The sequence below is a fragment of the Ursus maritimus genome, unplaced genomic scaffold (genome assembly GCF_017311325.1).
Source record: "Ursus maritimus isolate PB19 unplaced genomic scaffold, ASM1731132v1 scaffold_5, whole genome shotgun sequence".
Taxonomy (NCBI): Eukaryota; Metazoa; Chordata; class Mammalia; order Carnivora; family Ursidae; genus Ursus; species Ursus maritimus.
This window is the reverse complement of record NW_024426663.1, coordinates 13,478,814-13,505,592: the sequence shown is the minus strand read 5'-3', so window position 1 is coordinate 13,505,592 and position 26,779 is coordinate 13,478,814. Positions and strand designations below refer to the sequence as shown.

The window sequence follows — 26,779 nt, the reverse complement described above, 5'->3', positions numbered from 1 at the left end:
TCTGAATGAAGTCAAACACTGACCACTAGGCCAAAGCCTATCTACTGATACGGTGTTTTGACCCACGTAGTATTTAAACATGTAATCTGACATTTTAAAATGTGGGGAAATTTATAAACAAATCCTGACTTCTAGAGCCTCTTTTGAAAGTGAGAGGATGTGGCAACTGTGGACCTTCATTCCCACATAGAGGAGTGTGCAGCGGGCAGATCCTTCTTGAAGCCAGGCCTTCACTGTCCCATGCACCAAAGTCCCAAACGGTACCTGAGTGGCCATCTTCACTCACTTAGGGTGAACCCTCTAGGCATTTAAGCTTTTGACTCCAGATTTACAATTTAGGTGTATAGCTTGCTGTTTCACCAAATACTTATGTAATCCATTGAACAAAAAGTATAATATAGTCTTAACCTTTATGATTTTAAATGTTAAACCTAGTGCACAATCCATTTGTTACTTTGCTCACACTGAAGAAATCAATATGAAATTGAAAGGGAAATGAAGGAGGAATTGATTTCTTATGTTTATTCCTTCCTAGACTTTCCTGGAAAGACAAGCATTGTCTTTCTTTTCTCATTTATCATCAGCAGAATCTTATGTAGAATAAATCAGGTCACAAGATCACCAGAAGGGAAAAAAATGGAGATCAGGTGGAATATTGTGCATTGTAAGCTTTTCCTATTCTGAGAATTACTATGCTCATTTTATTCAGTGTGACATATTATTTCCTTTCACATGTTTATCTAGGTCAAATTGAGTGAGTAACCAGCAGGACACCTCTCAGGAGAAGCTTCTCCGTACAACAACAGAATTCTCTGGTTAGGAGAAAAGGGGAGATTGAGAGCTTAATCCTTAGCCCCATGCCTCTCAGGAACGTTGGTAGCAGAGCATATTGGAAGCCAGGATTGGCCAGGATGCGGCCATCACACATCTGAGTGGATGGATTCATGATAGATTAGCTGAGAAGTAGGCCATGGTTCCTTGAAGGAGGTCTGTCTGCTCAAAGGAGAAACTCTGAGTAGATTGCAGAGAAGACAGATTAAGAGAGTAAGAATAGGAAAACTGAAGAATATTGACAATTGAGCAAATGAAAGCCAATCTTTCAGGTAGTTGCAAAGTCTTTTTTGCTCTTTCTGGCCAATAAATTTATGGGTTGTCTAAATTTAGCTGAAGGAACCCTACAGTTATTAATAAAACAGTGGAAACCAATAAAATGTCTTCACTAGATGGACAGGGTAATGAAGTTAATTAAGAGTACAAATTGGCTTAAAATAGATGAGTTCAAGTATTCCTTCTTCAACTCTTGTTTGACCTTGGGCAAACTGTCTAAACATTTCAAGCCTAAATTTTCTAGTCTTTAAAATTCCAGCTTTAAATAATAATAATATCTAATATCAAGGGTTGTTTCGGGGATTGCATAAGATAATGCCAATAAAGCACTAAGCACAGTATCTGTGCAATAAATATTAACTGTTAGTATTATTAGTATTATCTAATATAAATTGTTTAAAAGGTCATGTTTTGAGGAGGAAGATGGAGCGGCAGCATAGAAATGTATTTCAAATGATGTGAAGTTGGAAAAAAAGCAGAATGTGAGTTTGTGTATTATTATGTTTGCAACTATATAGAAAAAAGTATTAGCTAAAAGTGGGGGGAAAAAAGAGGAGGAAATATTCCAAAGTGCTATTAGTGAATGTGTCGGGTAGTGAAAAGATGAGACTTGTTTCCTCCCCTCTCTAATTTCCAACTGTTTCATAATTTGTTTATATTAATTTCATCATAAAACTAATTCAATAAGGAAACAATTTAAAACCCTCATCCTAGATCTAAATATTTTTACTTGCTACTCTCCCTTAGTAATATTTATCTCATCCTTCCCTGCTTTATAAAATATCTATTTAAGAGTTAAAAGAGGGGCGCCTGGGTGGCACAGCGGTTAAGCGTCTGCCTCCGGCTCAGGGCGTGATCCCGGCGTTATGGATCGAGCCCCACATCAGGCTCCTCCGCTAGGAGCCTGCTTCTTCCTCTCCCACTCCCCCTGCTTGTGTTCCCTCTCTCGCTGGCTGTCTCTATCTCTGTCAAATAAATAAATAAAATCTTAAAAAAAAAAGAAAAGAGTTAAAAGAAGTGATCAGCGATCATAGTTGGTTTGAAGACAGAATTTGACCAAGGAGTGGATATTTATTTTAATTGGGTTTTCATATTTATTAAATATAATTTAACACTTGAATCTCATCTGAGTTGAATAGAATTAAAACGACAACTTTAATTTCCTTATAGAAAAACTGTTTTAGTCCCACACCATAAAAAGAAGGCCCAAATGGGCTCCTCAGGAATATAGTTTTATTTCACAAAGGTACCATTTAACTGAAACTGTATACTAATAAGTATAGAACTGTATACTTATATCTAATAAGATATAGATATTTTTCTGTTTAATCTATTTTAATCTATTTTTTCTGTTTAATCTCTGTTTGATCTAATAAGATACGGGTTCTTTTCTGTTGGGCTGAAGTATAAGTTTATATGTGTGTTTAGTTTTCAAGCTGAACAAACATTCAGATAACACTTTGTGTGATGATTGGTGGCAAGGAGCTGGATTTTTATTAAACAATAATTATATAAAAAGAAAAGAAGTCCTCTTAAATGAATATTAAGATTAATTTTTTTAAAGTAGCTAAGTATAAAAGTAAATGATGATGTTTGTTTTAGTAAGAAATTAATTAGACTGGACCAAATAAGAAAAACATACACAAAAACTTAATTTAAAGTAACTTCTGTGTTCAACACTCTTTTAAAAATTACAACCCTGGCATATTTTACCCAGTTTTTCCTGCTACTGGTCCCCTAGGGTATCAGCTGCACTGTACATTCCGACACTTACACGTGTGGGAAGCAACCGTGACATTTGATAGGTTAATACTTTAAAAAATACAGCAAACCATAGAATCATAGTGCATATGGGTCAGCCCTCTGTCTTCAGGCAAAAATTATGGAAATTTTTCCATAAGTCTGTCTTAAAGCAGTGTATCATTGTGTTTAAGAAGAGTAAAGTCACAACAAAAGTTGGTTTTTTTTTAATTTCACTCCTTTCTAGTTTCGGTTTTAGATAAGAATTTAGATGAGAATTGAACATTTTAAAAGCCCTGAGGAGGTAGCACATTATGTTAATGAAAAATTCAATAGAGACATCCTTTGTTCTGGAATCTGTTTCCATATCATGCTATTATGCTTAATCTGGGAGTCAGTTGCTGGCAATGATAGCTTACAGACCATGTGCAGACAGACACAAGTCCTGTCAGAAACACATGTGAGAACCACTCTGCAAAAATGACAATATAATGGTTTATTTCCTCTGCAGAAGAGACCCTAACGTTTTGCTATTCAGAATCATAGTTTTGGGGCGCCTGGTTGGCACAGCGGTTAAGCATCTGCCTTCGGCTCAGGGCGTGATCCCGGCGTTCTGGGATCGAGCCCCACATCAGGCTCCTCCGCTGTGAGCCTGCTTCTTCCTCTCCCACTCCCCCTGCTTGTGCTCCCTCTCTCGCTGGCTGTCTCTATCTCTGTCGAATAAATAAATAAAATCTTTAAAAAAAAAAAAAAAGAATCATAGTTTTGTCATTTGTTCTTCTCATTAAAAGAAAATACGGAGAAGGCATGTAACTTTGGCATCTAAATAGATTCTAAAAAAAAGATGGAAGTACTTTTTTTTTTCCCACTCATAATAAAATGTTCAGTTTTAAAATGTTCAATTCTCATCTAATTCCACTACTTCTCTGTTAGGCTCTAGGAGGGGCATTAAAAGAAGAAAAGACATAGCCCCTGTCTTCAAAGTTCCAAGTTCACTTGGAGGAACAATTCAAATCCACAAATGAAACAATTAGAGAACAACATAATATATGAAAACCTTGATATTATTTGTAGTAAATATTAATATTAGCTAATATTTCATTTATAAATTTCTTACTGTGTATAGGAATGACTCTAAGCACTCTACACACAGGGAGTCATTTACTCCTTACAACAGTAGAAGATACCACTATTTCTTCATGTACAGAGGACGCAAGCGAGCCCTAGAGAGGTTAGATAATTTACCTAAGATCATACAGCTAGTCAGTGGCAGAAGTAGGGCTTAACCCCAGTGGTCTGGCTATGATGAACTGCTCCTGTCATCGCTCTCTAGATCATAGTTGTGTTAATATTAAAAATATTAAGAACTATAAGATATGTACAAACCACCAACAACTTGTTTCATCCCTCAGTGCAGGAAGGTTGACCCTAGACAAAGCCCTTGACCTGACTCGCTATCTCCAACATGAAGCAAGCATCCCTGCACTTCTCAAAGGTCTGGAATACTTAGAATTGTTTTACCATATGATGGAGAGAAGGAATGTTTCAGATGTCACAGAAAACCTCAAGGTTTGTATCACTTCCAGAAAATTCACTAAGTAAATAGAGAGTGCCTGGAGGATGGGTGAGACGGTCTGTTTGTGTGAACTCCTGGGGATAAATCTTTAAGAAGCCGAGGGAACTGGCTGATGGCACGGTCAACACCACCGGGCTGAATGGTTGGAAATCCCTCATTCCTTGTCATCACCAACCTAAGAAGACCCTATCAGGATCATGAGCAAAATATTCCTCCGAAATGTGATTTTTATCTTTTGTCAATTGATATTCTCCTCTCAGATAGGAAATTAAATCCTATTTTTTAAAAGATGTTATTTATTTATTTATTTATTTGAGAGAGAGAGAGAGAGAGAGACAGCCAGAGAGAGAGGGAACACAAGCAAGGGGAGTGGGAGAGGAAGAAGCAGACTCCCAGCAGAGGAGCCTGATGTGGGTCTCGATCCCAGAACGCTGGGATCATGCCCTGAGCCCAAGGCAGACGCTTAATGGCTGTGCCACCCAGGCGCCCTTAAATCCTATTTTTAATGTAAAAACTCTGTTTAAGTATGATAGGTGGGGGCCCAGAAAACGAGGAGAAAAATACAAAGACAGATAGTTCTGTGTTTGGGGAAGATTCATGCGGACAGTTTAGAGTTGACCCCTTTCGATGGGTAAGAGCTGTGTCAAGTACTAAATTTAGCCTCTCTGTAAATCATTCTGTGCTTTCTGCAGCATTACATTCTCAGGTATTTTAAGCCAGTGATTGACACACAAAGCTGGAGTGATAAAGGCTCTGTCCAGGACAGGATGCTTCGATCGACCATCTTAAAACTGGCCTGTTACCTGAACCATCCTCCTTGCATCCAGAAGGCAACTGAACTCTTCTCTCAGTGGATGGAATCCAGTGGAAAATTAAAGTAAATCTAGACATCTGTCCTGTTCTTTGTTCCTTTCACTTTGATGCAAAAGTCTTTGATCAAGCAAGACACTAGATCTAAAACCTTTCAGTGAGGACGGTGGGGGTCCATAGGGAGAGCCATGCTGGGAATTACAAACACTTGTTTCATGTTCCCATACAGTAAGTGCTCAATAGATTTTGTGGGAAGTGAAGTTTAGGTCCCTTTAGAGGGAGAGCTAATAACCATTGGCATGGTAACAGAAAGATAGCCAGAGGGTAGAAATGGGAGGAGGGGGTTGCCCAAGCTCCAAAAGTGATGTCTTTTAAAGATAAAAAGCAATGTGAAATGGACATGCAGTCAAAACACCATTTATCAAAACGTTTTTTTTTTAAAGGAGAGGCTACCTTTTAAAGAAAGTCTATTTACTTCTTCATTACCCAATACCACAGACCTGAATTTTGACCCCAAATTTCATATTTGATGGGAAACCGATGACTTGGGCCATCAAAAGTGTGTATATGGTGGCAAAATGGATTCAGGTGGTTCTTACAATCAGGAAGATGCCCAGTGATCACATGGATTATGTTGCAGTTCACTTTAGCAGTTGCAACCCAAAATACTAACAGATGCGACAGGCTTTACAATGTAAGCCTGATTTCTGTCCAACACACGATTTTATATTGTTGTTGTTAAAACTCTCACTTTGGAGTTGGATGTTTTGAGAAATCAAACTTGTATGTGAATCAAGGAAAATTCATTCCTTAAAACTGAAGAAAAAAAGTCACAATTTTGGGGCTGTGCAATGTAATGTTGCCCGTTTTTCCTGTGGCAGATTGCTGATAGGCCATCATAATTTCTCTCCATATAACCGAATCTCATGAGCTTTTTGAAATCCTTTCTTGAGTTCTTCTTTTTAAAAACATTAATTCCAGGTTTTTCTTTGTACTTGTCTGGTCATTGTGATTCGAGCCAAAAATCAGTTTTAGGAAAAGGATCTATTAGCTCTATTTTTCTCTTCTTTTTGTTCATGTTTGAATGGGTGGTAGGAGTGAGGCTAAAACGTAAACATCCTGCTGCCCTGTCACATAGGGAGGTATTATTCCATCTTCATACTTGTTACAAGGGGGGTGATCTTACCTGCAGAAGCCCACCTATGGGTTAGATAGGAGAGTCCAACATGTTTAATCAGATGTTATACTTATGAAAATATAAAGCTCATTTATGCTTGTAATCAATAATACATAATTAAAATTATAGGTTTTTCCCCTAAACTTCAAGACCACTAGTATTTTTTTTTTAAATGATTTTTTATTATATTATGTTAGTCACCATACAGTACATCCCCGGTTTCCGATGTAAGGCTCGATGATTCATTAGTTGTGTATAACACCCAGTGCACCATGCAATACGTGCCCTCCTTACTACCCATCACCGCAAGACCACTAGTATTAATCCTAATGAAGAATTTTCTTACATAGATTAGTGACTTCATTCATTTGTGTATTCAAAATATAATTCTTTGCATGCTGCCTATGAACCAGGCACTGCTTGTAGGTACCAAGGACAAAATAGTAAACAAAACAATTATGTGTCCTACTTTCAAGGCACTCACAACGTATTTGTTATCAATTTTCATAAATTTGCACAGTAAATATACTAAAATCAAAACAATGTAGATTATAATTTAATTGCTTAATCTTTGTTTTGTGATTCGACTGGCACTTGGGGTATTTAAGCTCATTTAGTGGAGAAAACACAAGCATTAGAAACATAGGTTTAAATTCCATCTCCAAAATGGCTAGTTATATCACCTCGTGCAAGTTACTTAACCTTCCTAGCTTTATTTCCACTTTTTAAAAATCAGGGTAATAACTATCTCACTAGGTGGCTTTGACAGTTAAATACGACATCTAGAGACGAGTACGATCCCTACCATACGGTCACTGCATGATAAAGGCCAATTTCCTGCCCCATTCCTATGCCTCTGCTGAGGTTTCCCTGAGCCATCAAAACGAGTAGCAGTGATTACTGATCTAGCAATACTGGAATGAAAAGTCATAGCCCAAATTAGAATCAGAACTAGTTAATATCCTACAGGGCAATAAAACCCCAAAATTGTGGTATCTTCTTTATGCAGGCAGAAAATAATTTTATTATTACATCTTATCAGTTTTACAAATTATAAAATGACTCAACTTAATCAATTGTGCTAATTACAATTTTCTAAACCCAGAGAATCAGATGACTCTCAGGCAGTCCTGTTAGAAAATGCTCTTAATGTGATATTAAAGTAGCAAGTAATCATGGCTTATTAAAAAAAATCACAGAGCACCAATAAAGATTATTCAATTCTAGAATTCTATATAAACCAACACTTTATATGCCAGAAATCATGTCTTTTATTTATTGATTCTATAAAGTTTCTATTTTCACCTCGAAGTTAAAATTTTATGATCATTCTCGTTGCTAACTTTTTATCATCAATAGGGGGAAAAAAAACCCATAGGGCGCCTGGGTGGCTCAGTCGGTTAAGCATATGACTCTTGATTTCGGCTCAGGTCATGACCTCAGGGTCCTGAGATCAAGCCCTGTATAGGGCTCCCTACTTGTGGGGAGTCTGCTTGTCTCCCTTTCCCTCTGCCTGCCCGCCGCCACCCCCCACCGCCTCTTTCTGAAATAAATAAATAAATGTTAAGGAAAAAAACCCACAAATAATTTGCAAAGTAACATTATATAAAATATTTTCATGAAAGTTTGACCGAAGAAAATGTTTAACACGCTACTGAAAATGGCTCAGGGGTGATTCTGTTATAGCAATTTAAAACTGTAATAAGAAAAAAAGGTTTTTGTCCCGTAGGACTTTTTTCTTCACTTTGTTCTTCATATTACAGCATTCCATCGGATGTTTTAAAGATCGTGTATTCTGTGGGTGCTCAGACAACAGTAGGATGGAATTACCTTTTGGAGCAATATGGACTGTCAGTGTCAGGTGCTGAAAAAGAGAAAATTCTGTATGCATTGTCAATCAGCAAACATCAGGAAAAGTTAATGAAGTGAGTGCATTAATTTAACTAACTTGTTAAAAGTTAACTGGTACCAATTCAATGAAGTCACCAAAATATTGCCCCCAACCTCAAAGGCATAAAAGAATTGAATCAAAATTTGATTTGCTTTGACTTTACTTCCAAAAAATCCATATTGACAAAATGCAAATGGTGAAAACAGATATTCCTAGTTGTTAATCAGGTGATCGATACTGGACAAATGGCTACGTTTTACTTTCAAAACCTTGGAGAAAAATGATCACAAGAATGCATTCTTGTCTATAAGATGTTTGTACAAGGTGCTAAATAAAAAGTGAAAAAAATTACTACCAGAAAAAAATTAAAAATTCAACTGAAACATTAAAAATGTTAGCCAGTAAGGCATTTATTATTATTTTTGGTAAATTATAATTTTATCAGGCCTCTTTCTCTTCTAGTCTCTTAATGTATCGGTAGCCTGAGTTAATTTCCATTACATGACACATACCATGATAAATCAAATGGTCTTTATTTCTTCAGATTAATTGAACTAGGAATGGAAGGAGAAGTCATCAAGACACAGGAGTTGTCCTCTCTTCTTTATACCATCGCCAGAAATCCAAAGGGGCAGCAGTTAGCCTGGAATTTTTTAAGAGAAAATTGGACCCATCTCCTAAAAAAGTTGGTATTCATTTATACGCAGTGTGTGCTCTTGTACCTAGATGGCTCGGTTGCCTGAAACCAAGTACAATGATGTGTCCCTCAAAGCATAAATGATCCTATCTCTACCCAAATAGTTTGATGAACACTGTTCATTTAAAAACTTAATACCCCGAGTTACTCTGTCCAGGTGTGAAGAGAGGAGTGAGAAGTGAGTGGGAAAGAGATTTCTCTCACTCAGCCCAGGCAAAGAAGAACTGCTGGGAGCAAGTGTGAGATGAGTTCAATCCAGTCGTCGCCCCATCCACCACACTCCTCCTAGCTTCCTCACCAGCCCAGAAGAATCCAGGGAAGCCGCATAGAGTACATGAAACGCATTTGGCTTGCTTTGTTAATGGAGAGTTTCAGGAACTTTGATGAGAGCTAATCTCCACCCTCAGTTCCCCTGTGGAAGTGGCCCGGTGGAGAGCTTAGAGGAGCTGAAACAAATCTGATCAGAAGTGTTGTGGGAGGCCCTTCCCCCCTTCAAAAGTCGGTCAGTTTGGAGTCTTTTCTAGGGCTTCACCTCTTGGGAGAACCAGAGTTTACTCCAGCATGCTCCTGGGCCTAAAATATCCCCCAGCATGAACCAATAGTGATTAGACTTCAGCGGAAGGTACAGGATGGCATTGCTTTCTCTCACAACAGCTCAGCTGTGCTCAGCTATTCCTTATCCAAAACCAGAATGTCATTTGTGAACTATATGGAAAATATCCTGAATCCGAGAGCTGTGCAGTCTGCTCTGTCTACCTTAGTGTCAGTATCTCTGATCTCAGTCATCCTGGGTTCCTTTTCCCTCTCATTTGTTAGCCATGAAGGACTCAGAGTCCCTACAGCTTCGTGTAAGCAAAAAGAGCATTTTCACCCCTCTCCCAGGCCTTTAAGGGGTTTGATATTCACATGGGACCAAACAGTTATGCAAGTGCACGCTGTGTGCATGTGTGTGTGTGTGCGTGTGCGTGTGCGTGTGTGTGTGTGTTTCCTTAGAGATCACTGGAATCATTGGTTGGGTTGTTTGCATGCCTACCAGTTCCCTCCCCTGAAATGATCAGACTTTTTCTGCAATGTCATAGTTTTCTTTTGTCACTGGAAACGATCCTGCCTGACCATGTGCACAGCCTGGACTTGGAATCATTTCTGGGACGTATCTGTGCTCTGCTTTTCAGCACAAATCCCGTTGACTTATGGTATAAATTCTCTATATAAGACATTAGGGTGAAGGATGCACTCTGTGGCTGCAAATGAGAGTTCAACCAAATAACATTGCCCCCCCAAAATACAGAGTATAAATGCAGTGGATTTCCAAAATATGATGAGGGAAGTATATTAAATCCTGTGTTAAATTAAATCCTTAATCCTGTATTAAATGTTCTGTTGAACCTATCACCTAGTATATGAATATAATGAATAAATAAAAATATGTGTGTTGGGAAGTTCTTGGGCAAAAAATCTTTATCAATGGAGTGCATAATAAAAAAAAATAGAACATAGAGAATACTGCTCTAAGCATAAACATAAATTTAAACATAAACACTGCTGAATAAGCTAGTCACAGTTCCTAAAAAGTCTTTATCTACATTTTTATCTTGTGGTCAAATGTGAGATATTTCATAGCTTTGGGATTTTACTGGATGAATAAATTATTCTTAGGGTAATTAATAGAATATATTTTAATGCACAAGCTTATCATATAGTTATTAATGTCATACATTTTAAAACATATGATATCATAAAGATAAGACCAGTATTTCTATTACTTAAATCTGTGGGTATCCTTTTTATTTTCAGATTTGACTTGGGCTCATATGCCATGAGAGTGATCGTCTTTGGCACAACATCTCACTTCTCTTCCAAGGATGAGTTGCAAGAGGTTTGTGACTCTCTACTGCTAACAACTTAAAAATAAATGTTCAAATCATAAAACTGAAACTGAACTTAGATGTAATCTGGTTTAAAGTTCTCATTTTATTAAAAGAAAATAAGTAGTTTGTCCAATGTTACATAGCAAGTAAATGGAAGGGACAGGACTAGAACCTCTTAAAGTAAAGGTGTTCATAGCATTCAAAATGAAAATTACACTTGAGAGATGAGTCCTTGCTGATTATTTCCTTCCTGGTATCATCACAGAAAAGACTATATTGAAGCCTGGAAGAGTACTGAAAGGTCTTTTTTAACAAAACTACTCTTGTTGATAATTCTATTTTTTTTTAAAGCATTCTAATGTTTTACATCTTCTTTCCAAAATAAATCTTGAATTATTTACCCTTGAAGGAAGCTCAGAATTCTAGAACTTAAATCCTGGCTCACTACTTACTATATGACTTGGCTCAATCATTTAACATTTTTACCCACAGTATGCTCACTTGTAAGATGAGGATTTATCATTCCTGTCTTACATTGTTTGAAGATAATGTGAAATAATAATTATACAGAAAAAAAAGAGAGAAGGAGAAGATAACCATTTTAAGGTTGGCAGAGAAATTATTACTCTGGTGTTTGTATAATTTGCAAGCTGTTTTGAAGCTCTTTGCAAGAGCAAGTATTTTATAAACCATGTCAGTAATTTTTTATTGCTTATTTTTCAGGTGAAACTGTTCTTTGACTCTCTTAAGACCCAAGGATTACATCTGGATATTTTTCAAACCATTTTGGAAACCATATCCAAAAATATTAAATGGTTGGAGAAGAATCTTCCCACTCTGAGGACTTGGCTACTGGTTAGTTCTTAAATGGTTGGTAGAAGGAGCACATCAGATGTGGGCATGAAGTCAGCAAAGCTCAAGTCAAAGTTCCGGATATTTGATCTAAACCACTAAGAAGCCTCGAGAAACCAGCCAGTGCAGCTGGCAGCTCTCAGATGTTGTCTCTAGCTGACCTATGCATGATGTTGAGGCGGGGGAAGTCCAGTTCAGTAGCCTATTTAAATGTAACCTTGCTGAATAATGCAGATACGTGGAGATGTGAATGTGGATAGATAGACATAGCTGTAACAGATAGCCATACCGCACCCCGCCTACATTGCCTTACCGCATGCGACCTTTTTGCTGTTTTGATGCTTTTTCTAACCTTGCTTAGTATCCTGCAGTTTGCCCAGCCAGTTTTACCTTCAAGGAAACATAGCCCATTCTTTTTAAAAAAATCTTTCATTTGCATCCTTTCATCTCCTCCCTCTCTTCTTTCATCTCAGCCTGAATAGTTCATTTAATTTTTACCATTCATGGAAAATCTGAATCCAATTATGAAATATAAGAATCAGGAAAATGGAGAATTTGTCACCAAATCTCAGATTATTAGAAACTAGGTGTCAGGGTTTACCCACAAAGCCAGGAGGGCTGCCTGGCTTGAGCCCCATATTCATAAAGAGCCTCAAGGATAGCCTTCTGAGGTCATCTCCACAGGCGGTAAAATTTGTAGCCACAGAGGGAGAGGAGAGAGCGATGATACCTCACCACTTCAAACCATACACTACCCCATTTTTAATATATGCTTTGAAAATGGCAAAATTAGGTTGTATTGCATATATTTCCAGTTAACTCATGGTTTAATGTAAATATTTAAATGAATCATCATATTTTCTAACCCAGTTTTAGCATTTCTTCATAGTTTTAAGAGAAACTCCTGATCTCCGAAACACTTTGCTAGATGCTTCTCTTACGTGTTTTATTAATAAGGTATTTGGAATGAGTAAAGAAACCACCACTCTAAATACAGGTTGTAAATTTCATAAATTCATGTGCCCACATATGAATCAGTATGAAGATATAAACATGCTCTAGAAAAATCTAATCAATACACAGATGATGAACTTATCTGTGCTATTAAGGGAAGCTGGGATATTGGGGCAGGGGTAAGGTGGGAAGGGTGTTAACCAATCCATTTTGGAGTGATACCTTGAGGGTTTACAGATCTTTCTTTGGTGCCACAGTCAGAGACAGGGTACTTTGGATGGACCATGGCCATGACCCAATACACATTTTTTTAAGTTTGTTTTCAAATCATGTCTTGGAATCTTTGAAGCATCTTTGACCCTACATTTGACCTGCTCGTGGTCCTACCAAGGTCTGTGTAACATGTGATAACCCTCTGGAATTGTATGTACTTTCAAATAAAGAAACTGAACGAGTAAAGAATGTTATTTTTTCCACCAAGGTAATGTGTAGATTAAGCAGAAGAATGTGTATGAGGTTTGGTAGATCTGTGCTGTCATATTTATTTCCATAAATAAGTAAAGATCTTTCTTTTGTATAGTAAGTTATCTACCATAAATTTCCAAGTTTTTGATTCTCTTCCTTTTAGTTCTTTATGTATACACATTTGTAACTTCTCAGATTTTTTAGAATGGAGTACAGAAGTAGAAGTAGTAGAAGTAGCAGTTTTATCATTTGTTAAAAATGAACATGATAATTACTCTGCCAATAATGGTTTAACAAATAAGAAGTCTTTTAAAAAAGAAACCTATTGTACTTGGCGTGGTATTTCAAAACCTTTATGGTAGACGCCAAACCCCCAGCACCAACTAAGACTCGGCTAATGTTAGTTTTACTTCCTTTTACCCCAAATGAACAAGCAAGTTGTGAAATATTTATATACAAGATCATGAATGGATGATGGAGGGAACAGACACAGCTCCATGTCTGCTGAATTTCCAGAGAGCCTTGGGAGAATTTTGTGGTCTCTGAAGCCCACTCAGAATGAGAAATCTTCCAGATCAAAGGAGCCTAGAACCAATGTCTTGCTCCCTTTTAGGCTTTGTGTGGGGGACAGAATGGGGACTTCAGCCCTCAAGAGTCCAATTTTACCACCATGGTGGGAATTTCTTATCCTACTTCATGTAAATCCTTTTGCATTTCACTCCTTGCTGTGTCATTGGGTCTACTTGAGGTTCCACAGAATCAAATGATCAGAAATCCTGATTTTTGGAGGGAAGTTCCTGGGGTGTTTTGTTTTGTTTTGTTTGGGGGGGGGCTTATTTCATCCTAACTGTAAGGGGGACCTCCAAATAGTCCCAGAGGCTAGTTTTCCAGTTGAACATTGATGTCTACCAAACACAAGGTTGTTTAAAATGGCCACGTTTTTACTCTACAATATCCCTTTACTTATATTCGTTATTGATCTTCTTTCTTCCATTTAACCATGTGTCACTATTTTTCATTTCCGCATGTAAGGGTTTACAACCTTTACGTTTACAGGCTTTAAATCATTGATCTGTTATATTGTCTGCTCCCTGAAATCTTAATCTCATTCATCAAAGTCATGTTTCCAAATCATAAGGAAGAAAGGGTGAAAAATATTATGAAAGAAGTAGGTTAGCTGGGTTGAAGCACATGTGTATTCTATGTAATCTAATATTTTAATAGGTAGTGCCAGATTATCTTTCCAAAAGGGGGTGTTAATTTATTTTCTTTTTCTTTTTTTAAAGATATATTTATTTATTTGAGAGAGAGAGCATGGGCGTGCATGCAAGAGCGAGCAGGGGGAGGGGCAAAAGGAGAGAGAATCTCAAGTAGTCTTTCCCCTGCCTCCCCCGGAACACAGGGCCTGGCTTGGGGCTTGATCCCATGACCCTGAGATCATGACCTAAGCCAAAATCAAGAGTCGATTTCCTAACCTACTGAGCCGCTTAGGCACCCCTACTTCACTTTCTTTTTACACCTGTATCCTGTACTTGTCAGTACCAAATGTTAATCTTTCATATCTAGTAACACTTTCCCTGGTAAAGTACAGCTTCCCCAGATATTTACATAGGGATATCACTAGTTTCTTTTGATTGATATTTCCTTGATGAATTTTTCTGTATCCTTTTACTTTGAATTTTTCTGTATTTAGTTTCAGATGAGTCTTTTGTAAGCAGGCTGTACCTGAATTTTGTTTGCTATTATGTTTCCCAGCTTGGGCAAGCTCAGGCTCTCCCATCTGTCCTCTCTACTCTCAAAGCCGCTCCCCCCCTCCAAAAAAAAGCCCTCAAGGTGAACACTGACTTCAGCCTTTGCTTACCCCTCGGAGTTCCTTCCTTCAACTTGATCCATAACTATTTCTTACTAGCTTTCCAGGTCACCAATATATTCAAACAATTAAAAATTTTTTAATTCTACATTTTAAATTATTCTTAGCAAGAAGGTCAGTCAAGGTGCCTAGTCTAGCATTTTCCCAGAAGCTATAATAATTTATTTTCAACAATGTGCAAATGCCTAACACTTTTACATAAGAGGCTCCTTAGGATGGAAATTGGTTTGCAGTATTGACTGCGTAGTATCGATTTCTCATAAATAAAGTTGTGGGATACCTAACATTGTATCAGGAAGTTAACAGTATAAACAGATCATTTGTTCAGGATTTAAATCAGGAAAATTTTCCAATATTCATAGGGAGAAATGGTTAGAAAGTTTGAGAAATGTAGACTTCACTGACCGAGTGAAAAGAATTTCTATGTCTCAATCGCTTCTGTAAATTTTTACTTCACAACCATAACTTCAAGATCTTTTGCTAATTTTTTCCTCTTTTCTCCAAAAGTTTTCATCTTCTACCATGATCCCAAATAAAGTCAGCAAACCAATTTTCTATTCTCGATACATGATTAATTCTCACGTTTAGGTCTTTACACATACGATTTCCCACACTTCAAAGTTCATGCCCCCCTCTGTTGAATTATGCCATATTTCTTTCTTTCGATACATCATTTCAGGTTCATGTTTCTGTAAGGAATTCACACGTTGATCCACCTGACATGTCCCTGCAGTCATCTAGACAATACTTCAGTTATAATTACGAAACCCATTTTAAGGAAGGCAGAGTAAATTGTCTGTGAAAAGACTGAAGGGATACAAAGGACATTATTTCTTGGTTTTAAAACCACATTCCTCATTACAAACTGTTCTCTAGTTAACTGAGCTTGGAAATTCTAACTCATTTCTAATTATTTTGAGTTCGAGTTGGGAAAAGGTTAGGTTGAACACTCTAAACACTGAAATATGGCAAGAGGCAAGGAGGGGGGTTGGAGACCTTTTTCAGAAAGAGAAACAATTGTCTTCAGGGCCCAAGGCGATTAGCATATACTTTTATTTTCTTTCCGTTCATGCCTCCAGATACAGGCCCAAAGACTAGCAGTAGGAGTTTTAGAAGGAAATTTAGAAGGAAGCTGGGTAAGGGGAAACCAGGTCAAGAGACGGAAGCTGATAAAGATCAAAGACAAGATCTGGTCTGAAACAACTATGCACAACTCCTGTGAACCAGACAGAGCGCTCAGGAGTCAGGCGGGGCGAGTTAATTCAACTCACCTCAAGGACTAAATTAGGGTCACTTAAGCAACAATGAATAAGTTGTTACTTAATGAGAGAGGCTATATAGCATTTACAGATTTGCATGTGTTTATTCTTATTCTAATTTGTGCCTTATCTATAAGCAGCAGTTATGACACTACTGATCCAAGCACTGTTTCATTTTATTTTATTTTATTTTATTTTATTTTACTTTATTTTTACTTTATTTTATTCTTTTTCAAAGCACTGTTTTAAAAATAATGTTCTATATTCTAGAAAAACCATTACCTGGTAGAAAAAGCATATTATTCTCCTAGTTTCAGGTAACTGTTTACTGGGCAGCCTAGCTGTTTGGACTTTAAGGCCAAGGGGAATATACACACTATTGTCTCCTCCAACTCACTGAGGACCCAGATAGAAATAACGCCCGCAGTGCTGGTCTTGCAAATTCAGATCTAAAAAATACTACCTAAAAAAAGGAAATCTCATACTTTTTTTTTTTTTTTCAAAAAACATCTTCTCTTATCCAGTTGCATTTTCTTCTATAATTTCACCATTACAGATTCATTCCTTCGGGCTAATAAAAGTTAAAGGATTCAATTGTAACTCATTAGTCATGCTTTAGTGAGACTTTTTAATTTTGTTTAAATGAATACTTAGTTCTTTATAGCTAGCTGAGGAAAGAGCCCTAAGGGGAGAGAGAAAACTGAAGCTGGGAGAGAGGATTGGGGTGGGTGGGTTCTGGAACAAGGGCAACACTCCAGAAAATACTGGTTTGGTAGGAAGCTCCGGAAGGCAGTATCTGTCACTTACTCAAGGGTGTTATATACAGGTGGCATTTGATAAATATTTGTTGACTGTGTGAAGCAGCATTTAGACTTGAGGAAGGAAAATGGAAAACGGGACCTAGCAGAACTCAGAGCCCCCTACTTGTCGATTTTGCTCCAAGCTGATCCTGCTGTACGTATGCATGCTTCTGTGTGTTGTGCATGGATCCTGGGTGCTTGTTCAGACTGCCCCAAGGTAATGCAAGCACCTTAAAAGCAGAACCGTAGCTCCTGTTTTGTTTTTAGTTCTCTTTGGTGTTCTGCGCACCATGGGCACTCCACAAATGTTGCTGACTGACTGACAGCCTGTGCTGGCAGCTCTCAGCCAGAGGGAGGAAAAAAGCATCTGAGTCATCCCAGAGTCGGCCAAGAATCACAGTCAAGTGTAATTTTCTGCATAAATATTACAGTACCTTCTCATGCTCAAAAACAAACAAAAACCTGAAGGACACATTTAATGGGAAGGAATCTTAGGCTCTGTGTTAGCAAGGCTGCTAGAAACAAAGGAGAAGGAAAACTGAATTAGAATCTTCAGGAGTGTAAACATCTCCCTCAAAAGAGCAGGTCAATTAAAAATTCCAGCCAGAGATAATTTCTGAAAATATCATTTATATCTTCTGACTTTTATAGAAGAGGACCTATGATTGTTTTTCATAGCTGGAAGCAGGGCCCACCATCGCTGACGCTTCCTAGCCTGGCTAGGCCCCAAATGATGCAGGGCTTAGATATCAATATCAAGAACTCCGCTTTCTCAGGACATCATTATTTTAAATTATCGGGTTGGAATATATCAGTAGCATATAAATTTGTTTGCTCTTACATTATGTTTTGCAAGTCTAAACTTTTTTTGCATGTAATAAACATGGTTTAAAAATTTCACAGTTCACATCTAATAGTAACAGCAAATACATCCTTAGTACTTATTTTGTGCCAGTCTCTGTTCAAAGCACATCTGGTGTGTTAATTCATCTCATTCCTACAATAACCCGAAGAGGGTGGTACTTGTCTCCTCAGTTTACAAAGGAGAAAATGAAGTCCAGGGGTTAAGCAACTTGCCTCAGTCACAGAGGCAATGGTTTTTTAGGACATTTACAGAGTGCACCTATCGACATGGTTGATTTTAGAACATTTTTATCACCCCAACAGGAAGCCCCCCTACGAGCAGTCACTTCCCATTCCTCCCTCTTTACCATCTTAGGCAACCACTAATCTACTTTCTCTATCACTTTGCCAGTCTGAACTTTTCATACAAATGGAATAATACAATATAGGTCTTCTGTAACTGACTTCTTTGATGAATATTTGTGTCGTTTATACTTTTTGGCTATTATGAATAATGCTGCTATGAACATTCACGCAGAAGTTTTTGTATAGACATCGATTTTCAATTATTTTGGCTATATAGCTAGGAGTGGAATTGCTGGATCATTTGTTAACTCTATGGTTAGCTTTTTGAGGAACTGCCAGACTATTTTCCACACAACTGTACCATTTTATATTCCCACTGAAGTATATGAAGTTTCCAATTTCTCTAGATCTTTGCCAACATTTATTATGTCTGCCTTTTTGATTCTAGCCAATCTAAGCCTGAGCCTAGCCATACTGTGAAGTGGCTTCTCATTGTGGTTTTGATTTGCATTTGCTTTATGGCTAATGATACGGACCATCTTTACATGTGTTTATTGGTCATGTGCATGTCTTCTTTGGAGAAATGTCTATTCAGATCTTTTGCTCATTTTTAATTGATTTGTCTTTTATTATTGATTTGTAAGAGTTCTTTATATATTCTAGATATAAGTCCCTTATCAGGTACATGACTTGCAGATATTGTCTCCCATTCTGTGGGTGGTCTTTTTAGTGCTTAATGCTATCCTTTGAAGTCATATCTTTCTTGATACTTATCTTCAACTTTATTTCTGTTAGAAAGATGCTGTTATAATGCATTGGATACTGCATCCCCCAACCAAAATTCACATGTTGAAGTCATAACCCTCATTACCTCAGAACATGACTTCACTGGAAATAAGGTTGTTGCAGATGTAACTAGTTAAGATGAGGTTATACTGGAGAAGGGTGGGCCCCTGATCCAACATAACTTGTTCCCTTATTAAAAGGGGAAATATGGACACGGGTGTGCACACAGGGAGAACTGCATCTGAAGGCTGGTGTTATACTGCCATCAGCCAAGGAAGCAAGGATAGAGGCCTGGAACATACTTTCCCCTGGTGCCTTCAGAAAGAACATGGCCCTGCTGACTCCTTGATCTTGGGCTTCTAGACTCCTTAACTATGAGGCAATAAACTTCTGTTATTTAAGCTACCTAGATTGTGACAATTTCTTACAGAAGCCTTTGCAGACTAATATAAATGCCTAATTTATTTTTCCATTTTAGTAGTTACTTCCAGATCAGGATTTGAAGTTTAATAATATACCATTTCTTGGTTCGGAATCCTAATTGCAATGATTACATGAAAAATTACATTGAATTGGGCTCTATCTTTACTTTTCCTTTGACAAATACCTTAAGGTTTAAAGAAATTATTATCAAAATATTATTAAAATATATCAGTGTTTATAACCTTCAGTGGACCTTTAGGTTGCCTACTTGACATTTTGGTTGCTTAACCCTCCCTTTTCCCTTCTGAATAATAAAAATGATTTTACTCAAGTTCCCCCTATCTCCCCCTATGAAACAGGGAAGTGATCCCAAACTCAGCATTCCTAAACTCTGCTTTGTTTAAGAAACCACTCATAGTAACCCTGTTTTTATTTCCAGTGATTGGTTTAGAAATGTACAAAATTTTGTTTTGGCAATTGAAACCTAAGAAGAATTCTAATGGGGGATTTTTGAGAAAAGTTCCCTTGCTCTTGAGAAGGAGACACCAAAGAAAAGATTCCTCCTCCCTTCTCTGATGCAGCCCCCTCTCTGTCCACAGGACACTCAGTCTTTCGGAAAATTGCTTACAGAGTGAACAGAGTGAGAAGTGGGGTTCTTGGTAAGGTTGGGAGCTGTGACTAGAGACTGCCTTATCTCTGCGCTTATGTGAGATGATAGATTTCCTTAATGTTTATGCTAATTTGATTCAGCATTTTGGTTTTTGTAGGCCAAAGCATCTGAACCACTATATAACTGTTCCTTTCTAATACCTTTAAGTTTATTTAGCTGAATCTTTTTGCTAATGTCTCAGCTCTACAAGAACTCTGTTGGATAATTATATTGTTTACCTTAGTGCTCTAAACATTTCTTAATTTGTGATCACTTCAAACATCACTAATTGATGCAGAGAATGTGTGCTGCAAATAGGTTACAGGTGTAATGAGATATTGCCTTCTCTGCTCCTTAGCGTGACTGGGTAAAGTCTGGAGTAGCTGGAAACCTCATGGTAGGCATCTTTGTCCGGGAAGCAAGCAGCATGCTCCATTTATCCAAAAGTCCTGAATAAATATCATTTTCCGATGTGTACACTGAACTAATACATTGTTTAGCTTATTACAAAATAATTAGAAAAGATATTTAATAACACTAAACAAAGTTCACATGGAATATCAGTAAATTGGAACATCAATTAAATAATTAATGGAACAGTCTTCTAATAGCCTGAAGTTAGCTATATTTCTCTTTACTGCATATCCCTTTTGTGTATTATTGTCATTGGCCCTAAATTCCCTGCGGGAATAGGGAAGCAATAACAAACTCAAGAGCACTGGTTTAGAACACAGACCACCTGAGTTCCAGTCTGTGTCTGCCATGGGCTGTGAGTGAGCCTAACCTCTCCAGAATTCATCTTATCTATTAAATTGAAACTTGAATTAGTTGATCCATGACCGACCAAGTGCTTTATTTTGATGAAAAGAAAAGTTTCTATATTCACTGTTCAGCAAATTTGCTGCTTCTTTATAAATAAATGCTGTTTGTTACTCAGGGAGCTTATATTTTTTCCTTTCATGCTGTTTATTTTACATTTGGTCCTCCAAATATTTGGTTTTCAAATGTTAAATGGTAGAGGGCAAGGATTTTGAAAATAGTAGGTGGGTATAGCAGACAATGTCACACTATCTCCTCTGATAATGAATAGTAACTTCATAAAAATTTAAAGTATGATATCCTTACACTAAAGAAGAAGCTCTGTGTAGGAGGATAAGAAGGGGTTAATGACTGAAACGTGATCAGTAGCAAATTTATGAAATTGTGTTCCCTCAAAAAGTCTTCATGAAGTCAAATGTAAAATGGTATCCAAATAAATAAAAACAAAATACCACAAAGAAATCCCAGAATAAAGCAAAGCAACACTTATTATTCTTTTGAGGGTAGGTAGGATTCTGAAACATTTTGGTTGCTTCCTCTTTTTACCTCCATTACAAAACCACAAGTCCTTAAATGTCCTTAGTGTGTGTGTGTGTGTGTGTGTGTGTGTGTGTGTGTGTGTAGGGATGGGAGGGATGGGAGGAAAGAGGTTGGCAAAGAGGATAAAGAAGTTATTCATCTCTTTCTCAAATCTCAGAAAGACATGACCCACCTATATTTGCTACTGCAGTGGTGAAGCATTTTTACCACAACTCTGCAGAACTGAAGTATTTAAGACAAAACACAAGATAACGTGTTTCACACTTAAAAGCATGATAGACTCTAGCTTACAGGTAAGGTGAGGTGAGGAGATTTAACACTCTGTGGGGTTTTAAATATCTCTGAAACTAAGTGCTTTGGCTGCAAAAATAACTTCAAACGAACATGACCTGACCTAAAGTATAGGGATGAGTCTCTTATCTGAGCAATATAAGCTGTGGAGTCCTTCCCACAAAACCCGGCCCTGCATATACTATATAACCTCTGAACGCTGATGGCACCCACCCTGTGGTTCCCTTCCTGTTTGTGATTCTGAAGTGCCTGGGGGTTGGGGGGGGAGTGCTAGGGGCTCTGCCCATGCTTACCACAGAGGGGAGAGAGCGGCTTTGAGGTATCGTAGGATACAGACATCTCTGGAATGATCACAAACACACTACTGTTTCTGGCAGAATTTTCGACATTGCAAATGACCTAGAACTCTAGCTACCATTGCATCTGTTCACATATGCATTCATAAATGATTTATTGCCTACTTACCTTGGGTTAGGATACAGCCCTTAAAAAGGTAATAACTCTGCTTTCATGGAGCTCGCATTCTTGAGAGGAAGATTGATACTAATGAAACAACAAATAGAAGCATTGTTTCAGAGAGTGATGAGTCCTGTGAAGAAAAGCACGGCCCAGTCTTTAGAGAGGAGACTGTTTGTGGCTATTTTCCGTTGTGTGGTCAGGGAAAGGCTCTCTGCAGAGGTGACATATGAGCGGAGACTTAAGGACAAGAAGATACCAGCAGGCAAAGTACCAGGCAGAAGGAATTATTCTTGCGCAAGGAGCATACAAGAGGAATGGTTAACAATGCTGGATGGAACTCGCGGACTTCCAGGAACCGCAAGAAGGCCTCTGTGGCCAAAGCATCAATAGCACGTGTAGAGGAGGATCCAGAGTTAGACCAGGAGTTTCACTTTTATTTTAACTGCGATTGGTATCCACTGGAGGTTTTAAAGATGGAATGGAAAGTGGGCGATTTAGTACAGTTGACATTTTAAAATACAGTATTGCACTTCGATTTCACTTCTTTAAAACATAATTTCTAATTCCGTACGGGTCAAACGACACCCCAGTCGTCCCTGTTTGCCCAGGCTGTTTGCGGTCGCCGCCGGCTTGTTTGCACCCGAAGTCCTGCTTTTGACAGCCTCGGAGGAGTGTGTGACAGTTGGCAGGCGCAGTGAGGCACAACCAGAGCCAAGTCGCTGCAGGGGCCAGGGCTGCGGGAGGGGAGGAGGGGGAGCAGGCTGTGGCGGCTCGCTGGGAGGGCTGAGGCTTTCACTGCGAGCGTGGCGGCGGCGCCCACTTCGAACTAGAGATAAGGAAGCGGGCCCCTACGAACCCGGGGGTCCCTGGGGCCCTGGTTTTGCATCCCGAAGTTTCGCCAGGTAATGCCTGGATTTGACACTGAACACAATGCTGGCTCGCGGTTGTAGGCAATGGCTCGAGGAGAGGAGGCAGGAGCAACTTAAGAGTTTCCGCTTCAACCCGGTAGCTTTGCCTGGCGTGGCAGCAGGCCCCTGCGGCTGCACCCACTGGAGCCGCAGGTGTTGATTTAAAGCTCGGCTCCAGCAGGCCTTCGGCTTGTATACTGCGGCGCCCGCACCCCCGGCGAATCCAGCTCCAGGTTTTGTGAACCGCTTGAGTGGAGAGGCCGCTCCCTGAACAGCCCGCGGTGGGACTGGAACCTGGGCTTGCGGGGCCCTGCGGGAGTCCCCGCCCTCCCATCAGTCTCCCGGCCTCCGACCGCTAGAGACCACTCTGGTGTGGGCAGGCAGCCCTTCCGGAATGACCCACAGCACCTGCTCCCTCCGGCCTTGGCAAAGTGAGCAATCCGGAGCCAGGCTCTGCAAGGAAACCGAAGCTTCGAATTCTGGGGAGCGACCTTCGTCTGCAGGCGCCAGCTCTGCCTCCAGATCGCGGCCTCAGTGGGACCTCTAAGCGAGGCCTCTCTTCACCAAGGCGTCCGAATTAGCTCTCCACTCACTCTCCATCACCTCGCCCTGATTTAATGCTCAGCGGGACATTTCTTTCAGTCTTGTGTGCCTTCTGTGTTTGTTTATTGTCTGTCTCTGGAATGTCCACTACACGGGGCAATGGTCGATATTTTGGGGCGCGGTATCGGGTTCCCGGCGCCTAGGACCCGGCCGGGCCAGGACGCAGTAAGCTGTCATATTCGCTGAATGACTGAATACTGTCCCCCGGTATTGAAGAGCTTGAACAGCAGCTGTCCCCTAGAGGGGCGTGGCTTTTCAGGCCCCGCCCATGAGGCCGCCCCCACCTCTACCCCGCTCCTCCCCTTCCTCTCCCAGGAGTGGGTCTCGGACTCTGTGGTGGTTTTCCCCTCTGGCCTCCCTCGCTCTTTCTGCAGCTGTTGCAAAAACCCGGAGCAGCGGAACTTAAGAGAGGCGGAGCGGCGCCGCCCCTCGCGGCACCTCCCCGACAGCCCTTGGCGGCCGCGCTGGGCATGCTCAGTCGACAGGGCCGCTTCAGTTCTTGAAGTAGGAAGCTTGGGCGCTTCGGCTGCAAGGAGCAGCGGCGAGGGGAAAATGGATCCTTTTACTAACGGTGAGTAGGCAGCCACAGGCGTCGGGGTTGGGACTCTCTGGGGTGCAGAGGGACGCTGGCCGTCGGGACGCGTGGTGTCGGGCTGCAGTCGCCCTCTCCGTGGGTTTCCCACGAGGTTTTGGGGGTGGTGGAAGCGGACTGGGGGAGGTAGCTGGAGGCTGGAGGCGGGGGGGGGGCGGGCACAGGCCGGCGCGGGACCGGGGGCTGGCGTGAAGGTCAGTGCCACCGTCTGCCGAGGGCCTGGGGGCGTCAGGTGCCTCCAGACCCGAAGCTGCGGTTCATGGCCAGGTGGGCAAACAGCAAAGTTTGGGCTGTTCTGCGCAGAGGAGGGGAAAGTTGGCCTTCTGGGTTCGCCCCTGGAGAAGGTGGTGTCCGCCGCGGCTCTTTTGGCAGGAAGGGTTAAGCCTCGGCCACTGCCAAACCAAACTTCTGTGGTGCGCAGGGAGCTGTCCCCCCCGTCCTTCCGCGAGTTGTCTGCGTGACTTTTCCTAATAGAGCGGGGTGGGGGTGGGGGGCTTGGCAGGTTAATTTAGTGGAAGGAAGGGAAACTTGCGGAAAGGCTTGCTTGATCCTGCTCTGCCGAGGAGGTGCCTACCCGCATTGTCACCCTCCTGCAGGGTGTTCAAGCTTCCTTTCACGGGCTCCCGATAATACCAGTTTTTCAGTCGAAGACTCATTAAATATCAGGGGTCCGTCATGGTGATATCACAATGTGACAGGAGGCGAGAGTCAAAGCAGGAGCCAGCAGGATGCCCTGCAATCAGCCACAGCTCTTTACTGAATGGACAGAATAAATCCCACCCTAGTTAAAACCGATGGCTTTTGTTTGGACCCGAAGTGCCAGAGTCACAGTATAGGGGTGAGATGTCTTACCATTCTGTGGTGTTGAGTATATGGATTCCCTTCTGGGACAGAAAGTAGAAAGAATGCCAGTAGGGGAGAATTCACACTGAAATTAGACGATTCACTCTATAGTTGACATGTGTTTCCTTGCAGATGGTTGGTTACTTCAGGTAGACAGTTTGTCGCATTAATAGAAGCGAACGTCTACACCGGTTTAGGTGGGTCAGTTGCCAGTCAAGGTAGAGACATTGCCCACTTATCCCAAACCCTAGCCAGACTTTGTTGTATGCTTTTTCATTCATAGGACTGCAAATTACTCGTTATATTCTCCCTGTCCCTAATTCAGAATGCTTTATTCTACTGCCATCTTCCTGTCTGTACTGTCTAATTAGGCTTAATGATGGCAACTTTAATTCTGAATTTTCTTTCTCATTCAGGTTCTATTTGTAATTTCGAAGCCTCTAAGAATAGTCTGGTAAAGTTACTAAGAGAATTAAGGAATACTAGGGCTGAAAGTAAACTTAGAAACCATCTAGTATTTACTAGTGTAAAATGTGTTTAATACAAATCACTAAATACTTTCAAATGAATATTCCAAGGCTTTTTCTTTGTCCTAGGTAGAATACTTAGAGCTTCCATGTTTGTAGGATTTTAAATGTGAACTTTCACTTAAAAAAATTCCCCGCAAGGCTGAGTCACCGATTTGATCAAGACTAGTGCTAGCTGATTTGGTGGACCTGTGCCTACAGAATTAAAGTACATTCTCAAAACCTCCAACTGGCGTCTTTTCTCCCCTCTTAAAATATGTTCCTCTAGATGTTAATATTTGCGGATTGTCACATTTGAGGGGGCAATGGAAAAGTCCCAGAGAGGTGAACAAAGAAGGCGGAATGCTTCAACTTCTGTGTAGGAGATTGGATTTTTAATTCTTTTCCTATCTGTCTTCCAGAAACTGCTGGAAACAGTTTGACCGTGCATCATTTTGGTTAATGTGTAAATCACTTGTTGAAGGCTTATCTAAGTGTCTTTTAACAAGGAAATAGAAACTACAACATCTAAAGTCAACCAAAAATTAGCTCCTAGCAATTTGAGGTGCTTTTCAGGTTTAAGGTGTACTGTTTATTTATTTCAGAACTTTTGAAGGATAGCTGTAGAATTTTTCTAGTGTCTTTAAATGGGACTTGTTTAAGTATGTTTATCTTTGTACTTAATCCTAATGAGTACAAAGGATACTTACAGCTAGTTCTTCTCTAGGTCTGGGTGTTTTGGTGCAGAGTATTTCATTATCCCTAGAATTTATAATTACAGCATTTATTAGGCTTGATATTGGCTTTTGTTGCACATTCTCCCTCTTCTAATAAAATCTTCACCACTTACACTTTCTCATACATCCCTGCTTATAGAGAGAGATGTGAGAGCTTAGCAAAACCAGTCTCAGCAATTCAGAACCACTTGCCTTTCAATTAAAATGTTGTCAGTGGTTTCACCCTCTGACCTAGAAATTTGTAAAGGAGGAAATTTAATTTCTGTTTTGTCATTTTTGACTCTCAGAACTCATCTATTCCGGTAGGGCTTTCTGTGCTTTCCCTGTTTTCCATCAAAACTTGCTGCTCCTATGGCTCATTGGTCTTGGGCCCTGCTCTGTACCTGCTGATAATGGGTTCATTTGATG

At 39.8% G+C, this 26,779-nt stretch overlaps 2 protein-coding genes and 1 long non-coding RNA gene across 6 annotated transcripts in view; 2 read left to right on the top strand and 1 right to left on the bottom strand.

Annotated features, from left to right (window-relative positions):
• ERAP2 (endoplasmic reticulum aminopeptidase 2) overlaps positions 1-13,131 on the top strand; it is a 39,940-nt gene extending 26,809 nt beyond the window's left edge. For all 4 annotated transcript variants that reach the window (XM_040622048.1, XM_040622049.1, XM_040622050.1 and 1 more), the window contains 6 exons: positions 4,260-4,416; positions 5,116-5,300; positions 8,174-8,335; positions 8,846-8,986; positions 10,793-10,874; positions 11,590-13,131. In XM_040622048.1, the coding sequence (XP_040477982.1) occupies positions 4,260-4,416; positions 5,116-5,300; positions 8,174-8,335; positions 8,846-8,986; positions 10,793-10,874; positions 11,590-11,733 (871 nt within the window). In that variant the 3' untranslated portion in view covers positions 11,734-13,131. The remainder of the gene's footprint in view (positions 1-4,259; positions 4,417-5,115; positions 5,301-8,173; positions 8,336-8,845; positions 8,987-10,792; positions 10,875-11,589) is intronic.
• Positions 8,166-22,318, bottom strand: LOC103672206. Its single transcript, XR_571117.2, has 3 exons — positions 22,189-22,318; positions 8,814-8,944; positions 8,166-8,274 (listed from the first exon to the last, which is right to left on the bottom strand). It is a non-coding gene; the product is annotated as an uncharacterized LOC103672206 (long non-coding RNA).
• Positions 22,319-23,858: 1,540 nt separating this feature from the next.
• The window catches only part of LOC103672209 (leucyl and cystinyl aminopeptidase), an 89,997-nt gene continuing 87,076 nt past the window's right edge, over positions 23,859-26,779 (top strand). Inside the window, exon 1 of the mRNA XM_008700890.2 lies at positions 23,859-24,264. Coding sequence (XP_008699112.2) covers positions 23,880-24,264 — 385 coding nt within the window. The 5' untranslated portion in view covers positions 23,859-23,879. The remainder of the gene's footprint in view (positions 24,265-26,779) is intronic.